The 23828-nt window shown below is 40.9% G+C and overlaps 1 protein-coding gene across 1 annotated transcript in view; it reads right to left on the bottom strand.

The window, feature by feature from the left end:
* Positions 1 to 23828, bottom strand: part of LOC104065316 (dystonin) — a 320467-nt gene that overhangs the window by 191979 nt on the left and 104660 nt on the right. The window contains 2 exon segments of the mRNA XM_054061292.1: positions 1755 to 1832; positions 4632 to 4721. Coding sequence (XP_053917267.1) covers positions 1755 to 1832; positions 4632 to 4721 — 168 coding nt within the window.

Here is a 23828-nt window from a genome sequence, read left to right on the forward strand (position 1 = left end):
ATACAGCTTAGCAATTAAAGATTACTCAGTTAAAATGCATTATGTTTGTAAAGTTAACATGCACAAGCCTTTTAGCATATACCCTGTTATCAACCAAACATGCAAGGGCGTGTCCTTCTCTTCATCCGCAGACATAATCTAATAGACATAAACTACTAAGGGGAAAAAAAACCACAAACCAAAAACACTCTCTGGAAGAAAGAGAGTGTATTCTATAGCTCAAAAAGACATTAAAAACAAATCCAAATCTTTCTCTCCCACTACATTATGAAAACCATTTGTAGAGTCTTGCCAAACACAAGATAGTCAAATATGCCTTATTTATTTCTTTGTTTTTTACCCGTCAGACTTCAAAATTATCGATATGTAGGAACTCTGCCTTACAATCACAAGAAAGCATTGTATTTGGAGGTTATACAGCTAACCTGAGCAAGTTACCTCCCAAATACAGTTTAGAAACACCTAATAGGGGGCTGAAACTTTAATCAAATGCAAATTCCCACTGTCAGCTTGCCAAGACCCAAGTCCTACAAGCATTGTGTACAGCAGAATACAACCATGTTCGTGAAACTGCAAAGCCAAAGAGCACAAAAATCCTCAGATCACAGTCGCCGGCCGTATGTTGGAGACCTGTGGTTCCCCTCAACATCTGCATGTTCACAAACATGAGGATGACCTGACTCTACCTCTCCCACATTTTAAGACACAAGGTTTGTCATGCATAAACAAGGCATGGTGCAGCACAAGTCCCGAGGTCTTGCTGCAGAAAAATGTTATGGTGACTGTCATTTCAAGTAATCATTCATTTACTTCATAGTGTAGTTGTTCAATGGCTCGCTGAGGTTAACAGGAAAAGGTTGCTTTGAACTCAGCGAAGCAGGATTGCATTTTCAGTGCACGCACATGACTCAGTGACCCAGAAGATAGTTCGCAATTTCACTCAGAATATGAAAAGACATCTTTTTTTATCACCAAATTAAGTACCAGTCTGTGGTTTCCTACCTCTTATTTTTTCAAGCCTATTAAGTAGCAAATAAACTTAAAAAAAACCCCAAAGTATCAACCAATCAGAAAGTAGATTTCCCGTGTCAATTTATTCGGATAGGATGGATACAGGTACAGTTTTTTCTTCCATCCACGCCTGGACAGTTTTTATTATTGCCATTTTGCAAAGGGAGAAAGCAAGAATCCTATAAGTATTTAAGAGAAAAACGCAGAAATACACAGTGTGGGTTTCAAGTATTTGGCTTTAAGGAGATACAGGTGAAATTAAGCCCAAATCTTCCACAGTCCACATGACTGTGCTGCCTTTCTAGGACACCAGTTTTGCTTTCATCGGGATAAAGGCTTGAGAAAGTGTAATATAAGCAAATATAATCAAAACAAGGATCCTCCCTACAATGTTCTAATTTCTTTAAATCTGCATTTTGCACTAAAAATTTGATTGTGAACTAAACTGCACACTAGACAGTGTTTGATAGTTAAATCTACTGTGAAAAGCTCCTGAGGATCTTACCCGTGATTCTCTCCTCTTTAACATCGTACACCACGTGGAGTGTGCTGATGTTATTGCTCAGAAAACGGTGGTGTAAAGCTACCTTTCCCACAACTGTCTTAACCCTCTCAAGCACAAAATCAAGCTGAGCCCACCCCAGCAGCTGTTACACAACACGCATAAAAGACAAAGCAGGGCATATTATTTTATTTATTAGCTAGAGATGAGAAAATTTCCATTAACAAAATTTTCACCATACCTGGCGTTTCCTCAAATAGTCAAGTGCAATTTGGACATTCTGGAGCCTGTGAAAACGCATCCGACCTTTTTCTCGTGGCTAAAATTGGAAAACAACAGTTATGAGACTTTCTTGTCTAACAAAAGAACCAACAGTCTGATTTAAAAGATACCACGTAAAAAACTTGAAACTCTACAGTTTTAATGAAGTCAATACCTTTGGTGAAAAAGTGTGCCTTAACAATTGTGGGGTTTTTAAACTGTAGCTGAAATTTTTTAGCATGATGGATGGCAAGAGAGTTCAGTGATTCCAAACCAAAACTTTGATCCATGCAGGCTGACTGCTGTTTCCCTGTAATGCACTATTTAGGCCAAGAGGGCTAAAAAAAAGGCCCTAAAAGAATCTACCTACAGAAAACAAACTGGAATATATCGTTATGAAGGATTGACGACATATTAAGCAAAGCAAAATATAAGTAATGTCATGGACTTCTATGTCGCTCTGGTCAACTCTGTAATGAAAATGCTTACCTCTGTATGTAACCTTATGATTGGATGTTGTTTATTTCTGGTACAACTGCATAAATATATGTTGATATCATAACGGTTATTTACAGGATCTAATAAAAATAATACCCTCCTCCAAACAACATATACAGCCCTAGAGTGTAAGATTAAACTCTTGACTTTGGGTCAAGAAATCACTCCTCTCAAAGCAAAGTCAAAACCAGCAAGAAGAAACTGTAAAATAAGCATGAGGAGCATGTTAATGGGAACATGGCAAAACTGCATGCAGTTAGTGTAAAATCACCAAGGAGAAGAATCACACACAGAAAGCAAACTTTACTTAGCTGTCACAGATCAGCAACGCGAAAGCAGTTAAATTTATATCATCATCATATCCAAATCCTTCTATTCTTCTTCCTTATTTCAGATTTTTCACAAACTTCCACAGCAACAAACTGAAGGGGACTATAACTGCTAGGGATCAGCCATGAATATGAGTATTTCCTCAGACAATCACTGCAAAACACATCGGTACAAGCCCAAGACTTCCTCAACTGCCTTTCCCCCCGTGTGGAGCATCAGATGCTTGCCAAAAGGAAACATGGGAAAATGGAGTTGAATTCAAGAAGCATAAACTAAAACATAAAGAGCTGTAATTCCCATTATAGAACCTTCAAATCAGCCCCTTGTTTTTCACATCAATAGTCCAGGATCAAGCCCTGCAGCCCTTGCTACTGAGTGGCTTCCCTGGATGGAACGAAGGACTGCAAAGAAGGTATAATCAATCCCAAACAACATATTTAGGTAGAGCATCTCAGAGGGAAAATATTTTTTCAATGTACAGCTGAAATGCAGTGGTTTGAGTTATGTTAAGCCTCAGGGGAAAAAAAAAGAAAAAAGCACACAAATTCCACTGAAATCACAGCTGCAGCACAACACACGGGGAGCCAAGGCGGCACTCGGACCCTCAGCGAGTTGCTTTAGCAAACACTAATAGTATGCGGTCTACAAAGGCTTGATACAGCTCACTGCGACTAACAAGCACTGAGCATTTTACACTTTAAAAGTAGGTATTTCCCTTCTAGGTGGTTAAAATACAGTGAAACAACAATTCAGCATTTGTTGCAAGAAAAATAAACCCTGCAAACAATCTGTATACTTAGCCACCACACAGAGCTGTCATTTGACTTCCTCTTTGCCTATCTGCTCAGAAAAAATAACTATTACATTTGATAAATTCTAACAAATAGATCTGTACATCTGGATTAACTCATTTCAAACTATTATCCACTATTATGTCAAATACACCAGGTGTGTAGTAGACTGACGCTTCTGATTAAGACAAATCAATTTTTTGCCATTGACTTCACTAAGGAGAGCCTTCAAGCCTTTGTCTAAATTGCTTGTACATGGGCAATACTGTTCGGAAGTAAACAGTAAATCTTGGTTGAATGGAATTATGGTACTTCCCTATTTGTTATTAAAAAACATGACTTTGTTCCATCTTGATAATGTTGTCCAGTACACATTTGTCACAGTTTGGTACAGTTTAACAAACAGAAATCTTGAATATTTGCATTTTAGCTGTTTGCAAAAAGGCTGAATAAAAATTCATCTTTACTGTACCTCCATCGTGAACATACTTATCCTGGTTTACCAATGTGAATTCTTTTGTCCTTTCTATAGCACACTATTGCAGCACACCAAACTAAGAATTTGCATTAGCAGACACCACACTTCAAACACTACATTAGTACAGTTATGGGGGTCGGCACCTACCCCCTTATCCTCATCCTCCACATCCTCATGCTGTTCATTTGCGCATGCTTCTGTTGAACTCACCAACCGTAAGGTCTTCAAAAAATCTCGCTCTCTTGGCTAATGAATATAACAGACAGGAGACAGGACAGCAAAAACACAAGACAGACCACAAATGAAAAGAAGAGCATGAAAAGAAGAACATAACGAAGAGAACAAATACCAAGCAAAGGAAGTAATGCTCACAAAGAAAGGAAATGACACCTGAGGAGTGTGTTAGACAATTTCAGGGACACTTTATCCTTGCTGTTTGTAAGTTATTGCCTTTAGTGCAAAGGAATATTAAGCATCCAATACTTAAAAAGAAAAAAATTATCAAGAAAAGGGAAGAACAGAAAAAATAGCACATAAGCCTATTAAGAAAGGAAGTCTCATTGACCACAAGAAATGAAGAGAACAGATTGCATTCCCCCACAGAATTCATGATGGAATACTTTACCAGCAGAAATACAACTTGTGTCTTTCGTATCAAGTCACAGATTAAGAAACCTCCAGCAGCTGATATCCAAAGATTTAACTAACAGAATGTACATAGAACAAACTGGAACCACTGCATTCTGATCTAAAAGCTTACCAAGGTGTCTCCAGAAAGGACTTCTAGAAGTGAGATCAAGTTATGTCCATCTCGTAGGTCTTCATAAAGGTCATTGACATGCTTTCGAACCTGCATAGATAAGCACAAAAATTAAATAGAAGATCCCCATTTATACCTAAGAATTCATATTAGCACATATCTTTTAACACAGAGATAAAGCTCAGATATACCTGTGTGGCTTTTCAAATTTACTCACTTTGATGACAAATCTACAAATCCAAATTCATTGTAACAGACAAAAATTCACATCTGCGTCTGCACTCACACAGTTCATTCACCTTTTATTTCATTTTTCTGAAAACGAAAAGCAAACCAATGTGGTGCTGTGGGTAACAAATGCATACGGCGATGACAAAAGCAGGATGTGATAATTTAAATGATATGAGATATCACCAATTTTGACCTGAACAGTGACCACTAACAGACAACACTAGCCAGATCCAATGAATGGTAAAAAAATACACAGAGCTAAATCTTGTCTTGACATATGTATTATCCTCAGCATGTCAGTTTACTGGAGTCAGACCAAAAGCTAAGACACTTTCTGGCCCTAAACTTATTACTAATCAAAGCATACTGTCCATCAACTAACAACATGTTTCATCACCTCAGATTTCTCAGTACTTCATGAGTTTTCCCAGTGGCTCCATCCATCTTATACAACATACCAAAGAAATACAACATTGGGTTAACCTAGTGAAGCCAAGGACAACGCACAGCCCTTCCCACCAACTGTGCCGATGGCAGAGATTACTGCTCCCTACAGCTCAGCAACCCATCCGACCACTCCTGTGGTGCCTCCTATTAGATAGTCAGCCTTTACAAGCTGACCTCATTCAACTAAATCAGGCTGAGAAAGATTCCTATCGAGAAGACCCTGCAAGGCCAACCATGAGCAAGAGAGCAGATGTGATGAGGAGCGAGAGAGCTGAAAGCCCTACCTCTTCTGACATGCACAACAAAGCTAGGAGACGGCAGCCCATAGATCCGCTTTTTTTCTTATCATTAGCTTATATATGACTTTATTTGAACTTTAACAGTTTCAGCCAGCTGCTCTTTAAATGTGAAACAAAGGACCACATTTCTTGGAAACGGAGATTTTTGACATTGCCAGCCAGGGCAGAAGTTGAGGGCTTTCCAGCTACAATTTAATGTCAGTTCCCAGGCATTCCAAGTGAGGCATCAGATCAGAAACTTCCTAAGCTTTCAGAGCATAAAATATGACACTGGAAATTTCTTAGACCTTATTGCTCTCTACAACTATGTGAAAGGAGGTTGTGGAGAGGAGGGAGCTGGCCTCTTCTCCCAGTGACAGGGGACAGGACAAGGGGGAATGGCCTCAAGCTCTGCTGGGGGAGGGTCAGGCTGAACATCAGAAAAAAAATTTCACAGAAAGGGTCATCGGGCACTGGCAGAGGCTGCCCAGGGAGGGGGTGGAGTCACCATCCCTGGAGGTATTTAAAAGATGGGTGGATGGTAGCACCTGCTCAGGGACATGGTTTAGTGGTTTATAGGAATGATTGGACTTGATGATCAAAGAGGTCTTTTCCAATCTAGTGATTCTATGATTCTAAAGTTATCACCTTTACTAGAGAGGAACTGTATTTCCAATATGAGATCTATGGGATGCTCTGCTCACTGCCAATGTTTCTGTGTATGTGACAAGGGCAGCAGGAATCGACCCAGATCTTTGACTTGATATAACAGCTCTGTTTACCTTTGGGGGAATTTCTAGATCTATCCTGTTGAATAAATGTCTCCATACTAGTGACTAGCTTCATAAATGCTATTCAGCTCAGGTTTCCTACTTCAACTTTTAAACATGACTTTAGTTGAGAATATTATCAGAGCATATTTATGCTCATACTGAAGACTAGCCAGAACAAGTTATCTAGAAAACTGTTCCATAAGGAATTACAACTAATAATATTTTCCAAAATGGTTATACAGACTCTGCATATGCAGTCAAGTTACATATACATAGCTGTACACACACAAAGTTATATAGTTTTAATTTTAGCTGTGTTATTAAAAAGAAACTGTAAGAAATTAATTTAAAAAAATTTCCATGAGAAAAATTCTCTGGTAATACTGAAGCTCTGTTGTCAAGCTGAACAAAGAAACAGAACAGATATTCTCCCACTGCATCTGTAGCAAAAAGAGAGAAAAGGGAAGGTGTGTAGATGCCATTAAAATCCCTGATATGAGATTTGATTATGCTAAATACTTAAAAGACAAAAAGCATAAGGGTCTTTAATTTTTAACCTAAAATAACTGTGACTTTTTATTTTTTTGTACAAAGAACTATGCCACACTGAGTGTTCAACTCTTTCCAACAAAAGCAGACCAGTGTTCTTTACAATAAAACCCTGTGAGAGGGTTCCCTGCTCCTCCCTGCCCCTCCAGCCAGGACATGCCACTCTCCTCTTTCCTTAGGAAAGCAGGAGCCCAAGCCAGAGCAGATCCACAGGCTGGTGTCCAAAGACATAAGAGAACATCAGGTTAACGATGGATGAAAGGGGTGTGCATCTAAAAGACGCGGCACCAGCACAGCAGTACGAAATCAATGCCTGCACTCTTTTCAACACAGAGCTCGTGGGAGTTGCCCAGCATGCAGGTATCTGAATTGTGGGATGAGAAAACACTAACGATTCTAATTTGTCTGCTTTTATTTTCCATTAGATGCAGGATAATTTTGTTATCCTGCTGGTCTGTCTCCCACAACACACATTTACTGACCTTCTGTTTATTTCTCATAGTCTAAGGTTTCCAAAACATTACAGAGACAACCATCTTCCCCAACTTATCTTTCTAGAAATCACAGATGCTTCAGAGATGAACTCATATTGTGTATGAAGAAAGTGGCACAGAGCTGTCAAAACAGGAAAAGCAGCAGTACACCTTAGACGTCTGCCTTGATTCTGCTATTGGCTGACAATTACCAAGAGGATTAATTAGTTAGAACATACCACATTGGTATGCTTGTACAGGATGACATAACAAGGATTTTTTTCCAAGCAGCAGATGTGCACCTAAAAAGATGTATTTAGGCAACTAATGTGCAGCGAGCATGTTCACTCATAGCAGCTGATCACTCCTTCTAAAAGGAGCACCCTGTGCTTCTCGAGATCCTACACTACCAGTGGAAGAAAAGCTTGCAGAATCATCTCCCTCAACTATCACCAGGGCAGGTCTCATCTCTCAACATATATAACAAATTCTTAGATCTTCATATGAACAAGAAACTAATATGATTATTTCCTCATTGCTTTGCTCCCATATCCAGCCTCCTTCAGAACACGTGGTACCACAGGTACTGGATGCAGATGAGGGTTCCTGGAGGGACCTGTGGGATTTGCAGAGCCCCACTGCATTTCATAACAGTTCTCATGGCTTTTCAAAAAAATGGCACAATTGTCAGCCCTACGTTTTGCAAGGTCCACGTGCAAAGTAGGTTACATGCTGCCTCGGGCTGCTTTTTGCAATATAACCATGTGACTGTGGCAGATTTGATAATCTGGGCATGAGAAGAGATTCTTTTAGGAAGACGTGGGAGACGCTGAGTGGCTGAGGGGCATCTGACAAAACAAAAGAAGCAAACCAGCTCCATAGCCAAAAGGAGACAGGGAGAGTTTAAGGCACTGTTTCAGAGGTGATTCATCTTCTGATCATCTTCTGGCATGTATAATCCAATGTTTGAGGCAAAGACAGCTTCATCCCCCTTGATATAAGCATGAAACATTTTCATATCATACTTTCACAGTAAACTTAAGCTTTGCAGTCTAGTGCCTTGGGGAGAACCTGCACTACCACTAGTGAAAAACAGCTTTTAAAACTGTAGCAGTCACAGAGCTGCAATCTTGCCACTGCACCGCAGCACATTAGGCACTCAACAAATGAAGACCGTGAAGACAGCCACCGTCTCCAAAAGCCAGCAATCTAATACCCTGCATAGTTCGCATCGCTTTATCATACTGTTCAGCTGACACATCTGGTTGTCCTTACAATCAAGTTGCTATCGGTTCCAACGTCACATACTTTTTTTAACTGCTTCTGCAATTAAAGACCCTGGCCCACGACGTTTGGTTTACTCTTTCCTGGGCTGGCGTCGCAGCAAATCTGTCACCACTGCCTTCAGTCTGTCTGCTTCTTGTTTCCGTCGACGGAGAATGAAGCCATGATTCAGCTGCTTGGTTTATGTTTATGTTTATAGAGAACGCCACTTGGTCTCCACCTGTTTCTCCAGAAGGATTAAGGTTTGCCTGGGTCCTGCTGGCTAGTCCCCCAGATGTCTGTCCTGAACACCCTTACACATTTCAAACAGCCCCAGAGATGTCATACTTACGGAACTGAATCTGGAAAAAACAAGACCTTTCATAGCAAGCCTGTTTCTTACAATTTTCTTTTTTGTATTACTAGTGTGTCGTGCTGATACTGGAATGAAATCTACAGTTTTACACAATAAAACCACAAACTGCTTATGCTTGTGTGGGTAAAAGGGCAAGGACTTGTCTCTTCTGCTTCTGCAAGCAAAGCGTGCTTGGTCTTGAAAGGACAGACAAAATATGCACAGAAAGATCACTCTAACAATGTCACATCTCTATAAAAAACACACAAGAATCACCTCAGAAGTAAATGTGGCAGGAAAATAGGGTTATGGCCCTTTCTGTGCAGTGGGTGCACATCCAGCAAACCCACAGGAAGACCTCACAATCAAGTTAAGTTACAACGCATTCCAAACTAAAATGCAAGAGATCACCTTCTCAACTGAGATAGTGTAGGAAAGAGTGGAAGCAAACAGTAACGTGCTGCAGAATCGAGAGCTGAAGCAAAACAGGCAGGAGACAGTATATAATCACATCAAGCAGGAGTAACTATAAATCCCATGTTCTGGAGGCCACTAAGAATTCCCTCAAGGAAGACAGGCAACCACTGAGGCCTGGCAGGTGGCAGGGCATGGAAACAAGGCAGGGTTTTAGGGTCACATACTTGCAAAATTATCCACTCCTAAGGCATGAAGAAAGTAGACTAATATAATCGAGTATCTCCCTTAAAACATCAGGAGTCTCCTGACCTTTATTACAATGAAGCTAAACTGATCGTTATGAGAACACACCAAATCGGACCTTTTCTTACAGCTTCCAGAAAAGGCATAATTAGAATCAAACCTGAATCACATTTGTTTTGAAAAACTGACGTTCAGCTGCCATGCTTTTATATAATCAGTGTCATCCCCAGGCGTTATCAAGAATTAAAATACTATAGATCCAAAGGAAGCTTTTCAGACCACATAGCCTGGGAAAGGCTTTTCAAGTACTGCTCTCTTTGCTTCTGGAAGAAAAGTTAATTAAATGCCCGGCACAGACATAAAGCATTACCACTTTTCCAAAGGAAATTGGAATAAGACTCAAAAGTTAGAACTGTAACGGGTGTGCTTGGGAAAAAAAGGGTCAGGCCTTAATTACCACTGAGGTCACTGATAATTCCAAACGACAGCTGGCACAAGGCCACCATTGAGTTTCACAATAAACTTCAAATTTATTCTTTAAGAATCTGATTCAATGCCCATGGAAAAAAAGATCCCCTAAGACTCCCATTCACTTCAACTACAGTAAAACACTTTTCTCTGAGCTAACAGACAGAGATAGTTAACTGCTCCTATAATTACACCGTTCCACAGAAAATGCCATCAGCATTCGGAACAGTAAAAAACTGCTGTGGCCACTGCATCAGATCCAGACATCCTGATGAGTTTCTCTGTTTCAGCTTCCTAAAAATGTATTTGAGCTAGTTTGTAAAGGACAAATTGTATTAAAAATGCTACTCAAGAGGAAACTGTTCTTTTTAAGTTTTGGATATTTGTATGTTTGAGTCCTTTAACGTTTGAAAATTAAGGAGCCATGGTGGCAGTTCTAACTGCATGATAACAAATAAACCTAGGTCATGAGCAAAGAACAAAGAAAAGAAAAACCTCTCATGCGAAAAGCTGTATTTATGTACAAAACCCAAGCTTTAGCACATCAATACATGCAGCACAATTTATGAGAAACTCTCTAAAATTCTGAGCAGGTTGTAAGAAGATCCATGCAGTGTGTAATTGTCAAAATACCAGATTTGTCAAAATATTGCCACGTGACTGATCTGCCAAGCAAGGCTGCTGCTTCAAACATCTCCAAGACTACTTATTTTGCTCTATTCTTAGACTTGCCCGTGTAAAGCACAGAAGCATTGCCCAATATGTTGCAGGGCCACCCAACCTCAGGTAATTTCCATCTAAACAGGCTGCTGGGTGCAGTGAGGCATTGAGCTGTGGTCCATGGCCAACCTGATGTCACGCCAAGAGATCACAGAGCTAAAGCAGTTAAATGTAGACTGACATCCTCCCCAGAGTCTCTCATGTACTTTAACATCTTTACTTTAAAGCCAAATATCCTCGTATGACAAGATTACTCACTTAGTGGACAAGGGAAAGGCAGCGGATGTAGTGTACCTAGACTTCAGTAAAGCCTTTGACCCCATTCCTCACAATATTCTGCTCAAGCAAGTGGCTGCCATTGGCCTGGGCATGCACACCCTCTGCTGGGTAAAAAACTGTCTGGATGGACAGGCCCGAAGAGTGGTGCTAAATGGAGTTAAGTCCACTTGGTGGCCAGTCACAGGTGGTGTCCCCAAGGCTCAGTGTTGGAGCCAGTTCTGTTCAATATCTTTATCAATGGTCTGGATGAAGACATTGAATGTACCCTTAGTAAGTTCCCAGACAACATAAAGCTGGGTGGAAGTGCCAATCTGCTTGAGGGTAGGGAAGCTCTACAGAGGGACTGAACAGGCTAGACCGATGGTTCGTCCGTGGGTTCATCCTTCAACTTCTCATCTGGCCAGTGCTCTACAGCCTATTAGCACAAGAACTTCGTGATATGAACACACTTCACATGTTCCAGCCCTCTAACGCCTTGTCCTTACATCCAAGCTCCCATCAGTCACAATTTTTTAATTTTTTTTTTAGATTAACCTTCACATCTCTTCCAGACAACTCAATTGTCTGATTAACCCCTTGCTTTTGCATACCCTATTTTGCATTTTCTCAACAGTCTTCAATTGTTTCATATGTCTCTGCATACCTCTTAGTAAACTAACTTCATAAGAAAAGACATTTGGATGACTTCAAGGTAAATAAGCTGTTGCTCAATTTAAAATAAATACATAAATAAATAATCAGGCCTTGGCTAAACCTTGACCTTATGTTTCTGTTCTTATATTCCTATGCTTAATTTCATGAAATGCACTCCAATACTCTCCTAATCCCCAATTAGTAAGTATGCAAGCAGATGCCTAACCTTACAAGCATACAAAGCAATATGCATAAACCTGCAGATCAATGGATTTCAGTAGTTGTGCAATATCTAAAACACCACTGTCATACAGAAGAAGTTTAACGAAATGTCTTAAAAGCAAAAATCTTTCTTCTCCACCTCCTAGAGAAAAAATAAATTTTGTCTCCATCGCAGTGCACGTACCTAAGGTCTTTTTGAAGTAATGAGCTGAAAGGTTCTCTTCAATCAACACCAGTTCAGCCATTCAGGACCCTCTATGGGTCCTGTTCCACTTATTCATAGAAACATAGAATGGTTTTGTGGGGAGGGACCTTAAAGCCCATCCAGTTCCAAACTCCCTGCCGTGAGCAGGGACACCTCCCACTGCTCCAGGCTGTCCAACCTGGCCTTGAACACTTCCAGGGATGGGGCATCCACAACTTCCCCGGGCAACCCGGGCCAGTGCCTCACCACCCTCATCGTGAAGAATTTCTTCCTTGTGTCTCATCTAAATCTCTTCCCCTCCAATGTAAATCCATTCCCCCTCATCCTATCACTTTTTTGGGAAAAGTCCAGCTTTCTTGTAGACTCCCTTCAGGTATTGGAAGGCTGCTCTAAGGTCTCCCTGGAGCCTTCTCTTCTTCAGGCTAAACAACCCCAACTCTCTTAGCCTGTTCTTGTATGGGAGGTGCTCCACCCCACTGATCATCTTCATGGCCTCCTCTGAACCTGTTCCAACAGTTCCAACTCCTTCTTATGTTGAAGATTCCAGAACAGGACACAGGACTCCAGGTGGGGTCTCACGAGAACAGAGTAGAGTAGGAAAACCACCTCCTTTGACATGCTGGCCACGCTGCTTTGGATGCAGCCCAGGGTATGGTTGGCTGCAACCGTTTGGTTGGTTCATTATCATCATTATCACAACACTACCCCTCATGGGTTTTAATGCTTGCACAGCCTTGGTCAGCTGCTTGTAACGTCACATATTAGGATCAGCCAACCCATCGAGTGCAGCCTACGCAGCACAGATGCACAAGCGCAGCAGAAATGGGTATCCACTAACATGAAACAGACATCTACTGCATTACTGCTATAACTTAAAGTCTTAAAATATTAATGTAAGTTACAGAAATATCCTGCCAGCTTTAGTATCTATTTCACCAAAGTAATATTCAGCCCTCAGTGAGCACGGGGGACAGACGCTACATGTGGCATATGCCATGTGAGGTCCCAGGCTCCCAGCCCATTAACCCTTCGTGCACCAGTTGTCATTCTAATGCACAGTACGCGCAGTATGACCATCTCTCTGGTTTGCACCTCACTGACCTTCTATGACTTTTCCTCAATGCACTACATTTACTCAAGTGCTTTTCTGTAGAAGACTAAAGTTATTTATAAACCTAAAGTCCTCTCTACATCTCTATCACATACCCTAGTTGTTAAGAGAGACTACCTAAGTATCACAAGTACCTGATGATAACTGAAGTGTGGCTGAGAACCTGCTTAAAGCCTTACTTGTAACATTTACTTTGTCCCCTTTTTAAAATATTTTACTTACAAAGGCATGAATACAGATTAATGAAGAACACAATGCAAACACTAAAGTTCACTCTACACATTCATCGAAAGAGGGCATTTTCAATGGAACTGCAGGATTGACGCAGACTGAAACCACTAATTTAATGAAAACATAAGCTTTAGTAAAGAATTTGGCATTGATCAGGTCTAAGACTCAAAGCTGAGCAGTATTTTCCCAGAGAAGAGCCGTGCATTACTGGCCTGGCACAGAACAATACAACCGTATAGCTAAAAAGCACTGAACAGATCACCTCACCTGACCCAGTGAAGAGGAGAAGATTGAGTTTGCCTAGAATACACCAGAGATGCTTCTCCTATTTATTCGTGAAAATCCAAATGAAGAAAATGTAATATATAATACGTGTACTTCGGTGGTTTACTACACTTACTTGCTTTACATAGAGGGAGATTTTTCCTTGCTGATCCTCAAACTGAATCTTCTTCTCTAAACTAAACTGAATTTTCTGTTTTCCCTTCCTTTAGAACTTGACCATAGAAAACACTTGTTCATATCTTGTTCACTGGTTCGCCTCAGCATAAGCATCTTTTTTACATATGAAGGACATGTTATCATGTCTCCCTTCAGTCTTCTCCGTTTCAGGTTAAAACTCAATTATCACAACCCATCCTCAATCTTCCAATAACACTTATCTTTTTACTGCTTTATTAGAGATGGCTGTAAACCTCTTGTCACAAAGATCAGGAATTGTGCAGCCCGGCACTCGTGTGCCTAAGAAAATGCAGAAATATGAGCTGCCTCAGAATCACAGAATCACTATGTTGGAAAAGACCTCTTGGATCATTGAGTCCAACCATTCCTATCAACCACTAAACCATGTCCCTGAGCAGGTGCTACCATCTACCAGTCTTTTAAATACCTCCAGGGATGTTGACTCCACTCCCTCCCTGGGCAGCCTCTGCCAGTGCCCAATGACCCTGTCTGTGAAATTTTTTTTTCTGATGTCCAGCCTGACCCTCCCCCAGCAGAGCTTGAGGCCATTCCCTCTTGTCCTGTCCCCTGTCACTTGGGAGAAGAGGCCAGCTCCCTCCTCTCCACAACCTCCTTTCAGGTAGTAGTAGAGAGCAATAAGGTCTCCCCGCTCCTCGTAAGACTTGTTCTCCAGCCTCTCACCAGCTTCGTTGCTTTTCTCTGGACACGCTCCAGAGCCTCAACATCCTTCTTGTGGTGAGGGGTCCAGAACTGAACACAGTACTCAAGGTGCGGTCTCACCAGTGCAGAGTACAGGGGCAGAATCACCTCCCTGGACCTGCTGGTCATACCGTTTCTGATACAAGCCAAGATGCCGTTGGCCTTCTTGGCCACCTGGGCACACTGCTGGCTCATGTGCAGTCGGCTGTAAGCCAACACCCTCAGGTCCTTCTCCTCCGTGCAGCTCTCCAGCCACTCTTCCCCCAGTCTGTAGCACTGCATAGGGTTGTTGTGCCCCAAGTGCAGGACCCGGCATTTGGCCTTGTTAAACCTCATGGCATTGGCCTCAGCCCAGCGGTCCAGCCTGTTCAGATCCCTTTGAAGAGCAAAGGGATCCTTGTATCCCAAGCACCGTGCTGACCCACAGGCAGGGTTAGGAGCTCATTTGTAGTTCCTGAATGTCCCTGGGCACAAGCCAATGAAGCCCAGTGTAGGCATTGGACCCTGTAGCATTTGTGGCAGGGCACGGGTAAGATTTATTGCTGACAATATGGCAAAAGGCCCAAGCCAGACAACAGTGCAGCTCCAATGTTAGACAAACAGACGTATCCCTACAAGGATGAAGGGACAGAGCTCTAATCCTCACTTGAGGACGCAGCACAGAAAGGCAGCAGGCACTTCGATGCCATCTCCGAGTAGAAGGGACGAGCCAGATGCTGCTGCAGCACCTGATGGCAGCCACGACAGCAGCAACAGATCGCACTGGCTCTTCCTACTGCCAGTTCTAATAGAGTTGCAGCTATTACTGATGGGAGTATCCAAGCAAACTACATGTGGAATCCTTCCATTCAAATTTTGTGGCAATAATCTGCTAATGAGACTACATGCAGCAGCATGTCAGAAGTGTAGGTACACCACAGCCACTGCTTCCCTTTGCCCACTTGCTTTCACAGACTAGTTGTTCCATGGTCTTTCCAGGGAGAGAAATTACCCTGTGAGGTCTTTAACTCCCCATTCTTTTCTTCTGCTTGGGAGAGTATTATACTTACTGGAACTGCAGACTCCTAGGAGTCCCCTGTCCTCTCTGGATTCTTTAATTGAATGATAAAGTGCTATAAATCATTTCAAAGAGTGTTGGATGAATAAAGCTCTGCAACCAGAAAGCACATAACTTATCTGAATATTCTTTATTCTGTTCAACCTTTAATTGAATTTTACCCTCATCTTGTTAAAACATATTTTGTCAAGGCAGTACTTTGTAGACTGAAAAGAAATTCAGACCTTTTTCTACACCATTCAATATTATTCCTCATTTTCTTCCTTGGTAATGCATCCGTAGTTCTCCGTTCTTCTTCAAATTCTGGCACAATTACACAGCATTTATCCTGTGGAGTTTTGTCATACTTTTACTGTAACTCCTTCTGGAACTTTTATTTGTCTGCTTTTACCCCACCGTGCTTTACTAACTCTTTTATACAAACCTTTAGTCCTGCTGCCCTTATTTCCAGTTCCTGTATAGCTCTTTTGTATTTCACACGTCTTTCAAAAGCAGCAGTAGAGTCTATATGATGCCTCCTATTTGTCCTGCCTGTTTGCAGCCTGTCTTTGTGTCTCCGACACAAACTTCTTCAGTGGCTGCTAGATCTTCTGCATTCCTCCCTCTCCTGGATTACTACCTCAGGAAACCCTACCTATTGCTTTCCCCAGTTCTTTGGCTTAGAAGGTCATTGGTTTTTTTTAACTTCTCTCTTTTCTTTGAAAGGTGAGACTGGGATTTGCCAATCAGTTGCTGCTAAGTTACCTTCTCTTTTTAAATTCTGAAGCAGTTCTTCGCAATCAGTCCAGACCTAACTAACTAACCAGCACTTCTGCTAGTGACTTTTTGAACCTGACAGGCTGAAGGTCTCTCTGCTGGCACTTCTCGCACAGGACACGTCCACACCGCAGGCAGCCACCCCAACTCCTGCAGCAGGCAAGAAATAGAAGAGCAAGTGTGCACTGACCTGGTTTGCTCACTTGCTTGGGAACAAGCCGAGCTGCGCCACAGCAATGCCTCCTCCTTGCATAGAATCATAGAATCACCAGGTTGGAAAAGACCTCTTAGATCACTGAGTCCAACCATTTCTATATGCCACTAGACCATGTCCCTGAGCACCTCGTCTACCCGTCTTTTAAATACCTCCAGGGATGATGACTCAACCACCTCCGTGGGCAGCCTCTGCCAGTGCCCAATGACCCTTGCTGACAGGCTTCAGAGGCCACAGTTGTAGGTGTTCAAATGCAAAGCTCCACAGCTGCTCCTCCAACAAGTTATGTGGATGAATTATTTTCGCTGTTGCCACACAGTCCTCTCCTTTCAATGCTAGTTAATGACCAAAAACCTACTGTCAGCTTCCTTCCTCCAGTTCAACTTCTCAAATTGACAGCAACTATGGTTACCTTTTGTCCCGTTTCATCTTTGACCACAGATGGGCTGCAATGTTTCAGTTACACAGTACCATCACTTTTCTTCACCCTTATTTCTTCCGATTTGCCTTCTCCTTTCCAGCCCTGTACTACCTGTCACCAACTATATAATACCTCATCAGGGATGACCTATTTAAAGCATGCAAATGTAATGCTAATAACATCGAATCGACCCAATAAAGCTGGCCTCCAACACACTTTGCACCTGCCTAAAGCAGGTAAAATAGAACGTTGACAATGTTATTCAATCAAAGCCAAAGTACTGTATTTCAGGAGGTAGATGAGGATTTTAAACATTATGTTGCTATCTTTAAATTCCTTTGTTCAAAGCACCATAAATTCCATTAACAGACAATACATTCTTTAAGGGAAAAATAAGTTTAAAGAATCATAGAATCATTATGTTTGGAAAATACCTCTAGGACCATCTAGTCCAACGGTCACCATCATCATGCCTACTAAACCATGTCCCAAAGCACCACATCTACACACTTGGTGAACGCCTCCAGAGACGGCTGATCCCACCACCTGGGCAGCCTGTTCCAATGCTTCACCACTCCTTCAGTAAAGAAATTTTGGTAACATCCAATCTAAACCTCCCTAGGCACAAATTGAGGCCATTTCCTCTCATCCTATCACTTGGTACTTGGGAGAAAAGACCAACACCCACCTCGCTACAACCTCCTTTCAGGTAATTGTAGAGAGCAATAAGGTCTTCCCTCAGCCTCCTCATCCCCAGACTAAAAAAACCCAGTTCCCTCAGCCGCTCCTCATAACACTTGTTCTCCAGCCTCTTCATCAGCTTCGTTGCTCTTCTCTGGATACACTCCAGCACCTCAACTTCCTTCTTGTACTGAGGGGCCCAAAACTGAACACAGTATTTGAGGTGTGGCCTCACCAGTGCCAAGTACAGCGGCACAATCACTTCCCTACTCTTGCTGGCCACACCATTTCTGATACAAACCAGGATGCTGTTGGCCTTCTTGGCCACCTGGGCACACTGCTGGCTCATGTTCAGCCACCTGTTGACCAACATATATTCTGATATCTTCCTAGGTCTCCACACAGTCACACATCTACACTACCTCAGGGCAATGGCTTTTTGAAGTACACAAAATCCTGTTCTAGAATTAAATGTTTTGGTAATATTTATGACTGGCTGTTAGAAGTTGCTTACTGTCTGGAGTCCATATACTGGGACAAATACTACCCCCAGTGGAGCCAATGGCACAGTTACACTGGCCTCATAGGAGCAAGATCAAGTCAGAGCTTCTAAACTGACACAGAAATTATTATTAATGTGCACATCAAAAGTACACAGATAAAATATAATTCCATGCATAATTTAACAATTAAAAAGACAACATTTAATTGCAAATTGCAAAATTTTATCTCTTGTGATCTCTAAGAAATAAATGACACCAAATAAAAGATCTATGCTGAGAGTGAATCGCAAACAATGAACTCACAAAAAGAGAATTAATTAATATATTAATATATTAGTTTGTCATAGGAAACATCGATTCTAGTGGTTCTGTTTCATCATACAGTAACCTCAGTGGTAGACTTAATTCTCCTTATACTCATTCTTTCATATATGAGCATCTACATAAAACAATTTAAAAAAACTCAAATACCACAATAAAAAGGTTCAGAAAACCTACAATCAGCTGGTTCAGTAGTGCTTCATGCCATAAAAATATCGATGCACTCAAGTTATCATATGTTTCATGCATATTTAATTTACTGTTTTCAATTATTCTCTTTCCTGCTCCCAATTAGTCATGAAGTCTGCATGCATTAAGAGGATCAAATAAACTTGAAATCCATGGCACAGTTTTTATTGATTTGGATTTATTTATTTATTTGCTTGCAGGGAGATTTTGTGATGCAGATTATCATTAGCCTCTAAACTTTTGTACAAATTTTCCTCTTATTCAGCTTTACCTTCTGGCATTTGGTCACTACTTTTCCTCACCATCCTCTGGTTACCTTCCTTCCTTCCTCATGAAAGCTTTGATTAAACGCCAAAACAAAAGTCCTGGGTTTGCTTGCTGATCTTACTGTATGTTTTCCATACAGCTATAGATTATACCAAGTAGATGAAAGATGTTGGACTGTTTACGTCCAAGAGGAAGATTTGAAAAATTTGTAAGCAATGTAGCATGAATAAATTATAATTCTGCAGATTTCTAGGGATAATAACAAATACTTCTTTACACCATTAACTAATGATCTTCAAGAGTTATTTTCCTATATATTTCGGAAGGAGCACATCTCAAAGAAGAAACACCTCAAGACCTTTTAGAATAGTTCTGACAGCAGTAAGATTTTTTAGGAGAAAAACTGAAGTATTCTTCTGTCTACAAGGAAGACAAAAGGCCTTGTTGAACAACTGAGAAACAAAATAGAGGGGAAAATATTGATAATTTAGCTGCACTCAGTGCCTAAAGCAAGCTGCACACTGTCTTGGAAGTGGGATTTTACAGGATTTGCTCCCAGCAGTTTGTAGCAGCTGCCAGAGTTAACCAGGAGGAATACACACAAGGTTCATTTAGATGCACCAACACAGCAAGCAATCTTCATCTTATTTTCCTTAACACAGGAAAAGAAACCTAAAACATGGGGTTTGCAAGTATGTTTCAAAAATGAAAGGTGTTAAATTGAGACTTCTTTTAGAAGCAGTCACTACCACTAGATTAACACCCGGCACCTCATCCCTTAAAATCAACACAAATGTAGAGCTGAAAAGAGTTCATTCCTAAAAAAAAGGAGGAGGTGGGGAATTTTAACTAAGAGATTAACTGTATGGCTAAAAAGAAGATACTGCAGAGTAGTGCTTTCTAAAATGATAACCACTGGTGTCAGTGAAGTGCCACCTTTCAGCAAGGACTGCACTCCTTCAGGAATGGCCCTTCTGCAATTAAGTGCGTACCTGAACATTTCACAAAGCAATCGACCTAAGTGGCCATTTAAAAACCGTGTGCTGCCTCAAGGACATACAGGAATCAATAACTTCAGGTTTCTACCCTGAATTATTCATTTAGTCTTTGCACAACAAAAAGCTGCTCTCTCTCTCTAATGTGCCACCACTGCGAGACTGAACAGGATGTTTAAGGATACCTTTAAAACGGTATTTTTAGAAGCAATTTGTCCAGCTTCTTATAAAAACCTTCTTTAGAAGTGACTTTTGGAGCAACTAATAGCTGTGCAGTGATGCTGCTCCTCGCTCTCATCACCAGCAGCTCTCTCCCAAAGTCCAGCTAGTTATGGAATCATAGAATGGTTTGGGTTGGAAGGGATCTTAACGTTCCACCACCCTGCCATAGGCTGGGACACATCCCACCACACCAGGCTGCTCAAAGCCACATCCAACCTGGCCTTGAGCACTTCCAGGGATGGGGCAGCTACACCTTCCCTGGGCAACCTGTGCCAGGGCCTCACCACCCTCAATGTGAAGAATAAATAGTTGTGAGTGCCAAGGTTGTCTGTACTGCAATGGGTACTCTAGGGAGCTGCCCAAGCACCCCAGAGCCCAGCACTACCATTAGAGGTTCAGTTAAGACTATATACAACTACTTCTTCCATGAAAAAGGAAGGAAAATGACTCTTGGAGGGAAAATGTCCAGATATTCTTCATATTTTCCCTGAGGTAGCCAGTCTTTGGTTACTTTGACTTTAGTCCCATTATCTGTACATCATAATTCTGATTAAAAAAAAAAACAACTTGAAGTAGCTGAAAATTTCCTGTTTAAACTCTTAAAGACTAAGATCTGGCTCTACGAAAGTATTTTTCAATTGGTTTGAGAAAGGAAATGAATGACAAGAATTTGTCTGCTTTTACTCCTTTTCTATCAACAACTTCTTTATTTTCGCACTTGTATCTCCTTCTCCCTCTGTATTTCACACTCCTCTCATTCTTTCCTCAGGTCACAGAGTCTGCAATTCAAAGGAGTATCGGGAAGAATTTCTGGGCTTTAGTGGATGTTGCATTTCTCTTTGAGTGCTTTAGGACCATGTGAATGTTATACCAGAACAAAATCCCCTTCTTCCACCAATGTACCTGTTCTTAGTACACCAGGGGTTACTTACTCCTGTAACAAATGCTAGAATTTAACATCCTATTTTGACAACAGCAAACTGAAACACCCACTGGAAGCAGAGGCAGGTTTAGAGAAGTGAAGAGAGGAGATCTCTATCCCACCACCACGCTATGCCAGCATATGAGTTTCTCCCTGGAAGCTCATTCTGCAGCAGTGAGTGAGTCTAAAGTTCAATATCTCACCTCTCCAGCCCACATGTCAACAAGAAGCAAAAGATAACGTTTAAACTGGAGCCACATCATCAGACATTAAACACTAGCATCAGCAAGTGCAATGTTCTAATCAGTCCTCAGAAAATCTATTAGCAATTCAAAACAAAAACTTCAGCATTTAAAAAATGTAGTGACAGTCCACTTGATCTTAAAGTGCAGAATTCAAAGATAACTGTTGAATTTTGCAAACAACACATTATGTACTGGTCTCTAAAACTATGTGTCTTGAGACCATTTGCAGGAAATATTCCTGCAATGACTACATTTCTAGTTTAGCAATGTACACAAATACATGCTTAACTTGTCACCTGAACTAACAAGGGACTGAACTCATACACTGAATTTTATATACTATGAATTTATATGGTTTGAATCCAATGTGATTAAAGAAATGTAACAGAAGGCAGAAGGGTAAATATTTTTCAGTCTTCTTCTTGTTAATGGTTACTCAGTGAATCCTAAAATACAGAATTTAATTAGAACAATGACTGCAGTCTTTCATGCCATCCCCCGACAAATGCATCGTAAAAGCATCGTACAGCTGACCTAGAAAAAACTCTTTTGAATATACTTCAATAAAGGGATGAAAGTCCAGTACTTCCCCAAGGACTGCAAAAGAGTAGAAGATTAACTAAAACGAGCAAGGAAAGAACTAAACAAGCAGCAGAAAAGTAAAAGGAGACAAGAAGAGAAATAAACACACAAAAACAGAAAAAAAGAAAATCAAAAAAGAAATAAGGTTCAGGGAAAAGAAACAGGGGAAAAAGAAATTAAAGAACATAAACAGGATGGAAATAAGATAAAAGAAAAATGCAATTAATTCCTGTTCCCATAGCAGGGTCCTGACCATACACTTAGTCTGGTGTTTTCCATGATCTCTTATGATTTTCATGATTTTCTTTACCCCTCCCTTTTCTTGGTGAACCCTACACAATGGCAGATAAAGCACACTCACCTCCTTTTTATCCGCCAGTGGTGAAAGCACTTCTAGGACACAATTTATCTCCCCCTAAGGTAGATGACTTAGTGGAAGACATCTCGAAGGGCCTGTTCTCTCAGTGTCAGTATCGAACTCAAAGAAGCCAATTCCTGACTTTTTTTGTCTGCAACAAGCTATCAGCAGTGAATGGGCAAATATGAGTTGCATGTATTTTGTATCAAATCCACGGCAGTTCAAAACTAGGACTTAAATTCAACTTAATGCACAGGTCCAGAGACTCTGCTACAATACACTCATTTACAGTGTTACTTTCTCTGCATCCCTTCCATTCATAGTATCTTCTAAACACGCCTGTATGGCTTAAGAGAGAGAATGTGAAGGACTGATTTTCATTTCCATGCAAGTCTAGAAACTATTCTAGAAACAACACTGTACAAACAGAAATCTGACAACTGTATCATCAACTGCTTTCAAACTGAGTACTACCAAAAGCTAAAGCTTAGTTGCTACATAAATTCCAGATTAGTGGAAGAGTTACAGACTATATTTGTGCAAGTTACCGATCTTTAACTAGAACTGTAAAGTGCAATCCGAGATGAAAGTCAAGGCCAGCAGTACACACACCCCACATATCTATAGATCTATCTATATCTACCTCTACAATCACTCACACTGAGAACTATTTGAAGATCGAGGCCTAAGGCCATTGACCTTGGCAAGCAAGTCAAAAGGATTTAGTGTGAACTCTTTACCCTAATTTCTTTATGGGTTTAGAGCCTCAATATTTTTTAAGCTGCTCCCGAGAGGCTGATGATGTGGCAGTGATGACTGTGCATGTTTTAAAAGCCTGTACAAAAATGGTGTATAGAAACAACTTCCAATACACTGCTCTTCTGTAAAAACAGGCATCGTTTTTAATATGTACTAAAGGATTGCTCTCAAAAAAAACTTGATATGCTTTTCTAAATCCCACAGAAAATCAAAACTACATCTTTAAAATGCATCTTTAATACATATATAGATTCATAGCCCCTACAAACCTGGTAACAATTATCCTGGATTAGAAGAAATGCCTGAGAGTTAATTTGCAGATTGCATTTTGCTGCCAGAGTACTGCAATCTTCCTGCATGTTTTTTTTTTTTTTTCCTTTAAATCTAATTTGTCTGAAGTACTGAACAATGGATACATTTCTTATATGAGGTACAATTCAGAAAGGGAAGGCTGCAGGTTCACAGCCTTTTCTCTTTTCTCATTAGCAATTAGAAGACTTCTGCAAGGACAGGGGTCCACTGGGGTATTTCAGGATTACGGTGAGGATGTGTCTGCATAGAAAAGGTCCTTGGAGCAGCTGTTTCTACACAGAATGATTCCTTTGGGTCTAGCAAATCCACAATGGAAAACCTATTGTATAAGCAA

This window comes from Cuculus canorus, chromosome 3 (assembly GCF_017976375.1).
Source record: "Cuculus canorus isolate bCucCan1 chromosome 3, bCucCan1.pri, whole genome shotgun sequence".
Classification (NCBI taxonomy): Eukaryota; Metazoa; Chordata; class Aves; order Cuculiformes; family Cuculidae; genus Cuculus; species Cuculus canorus.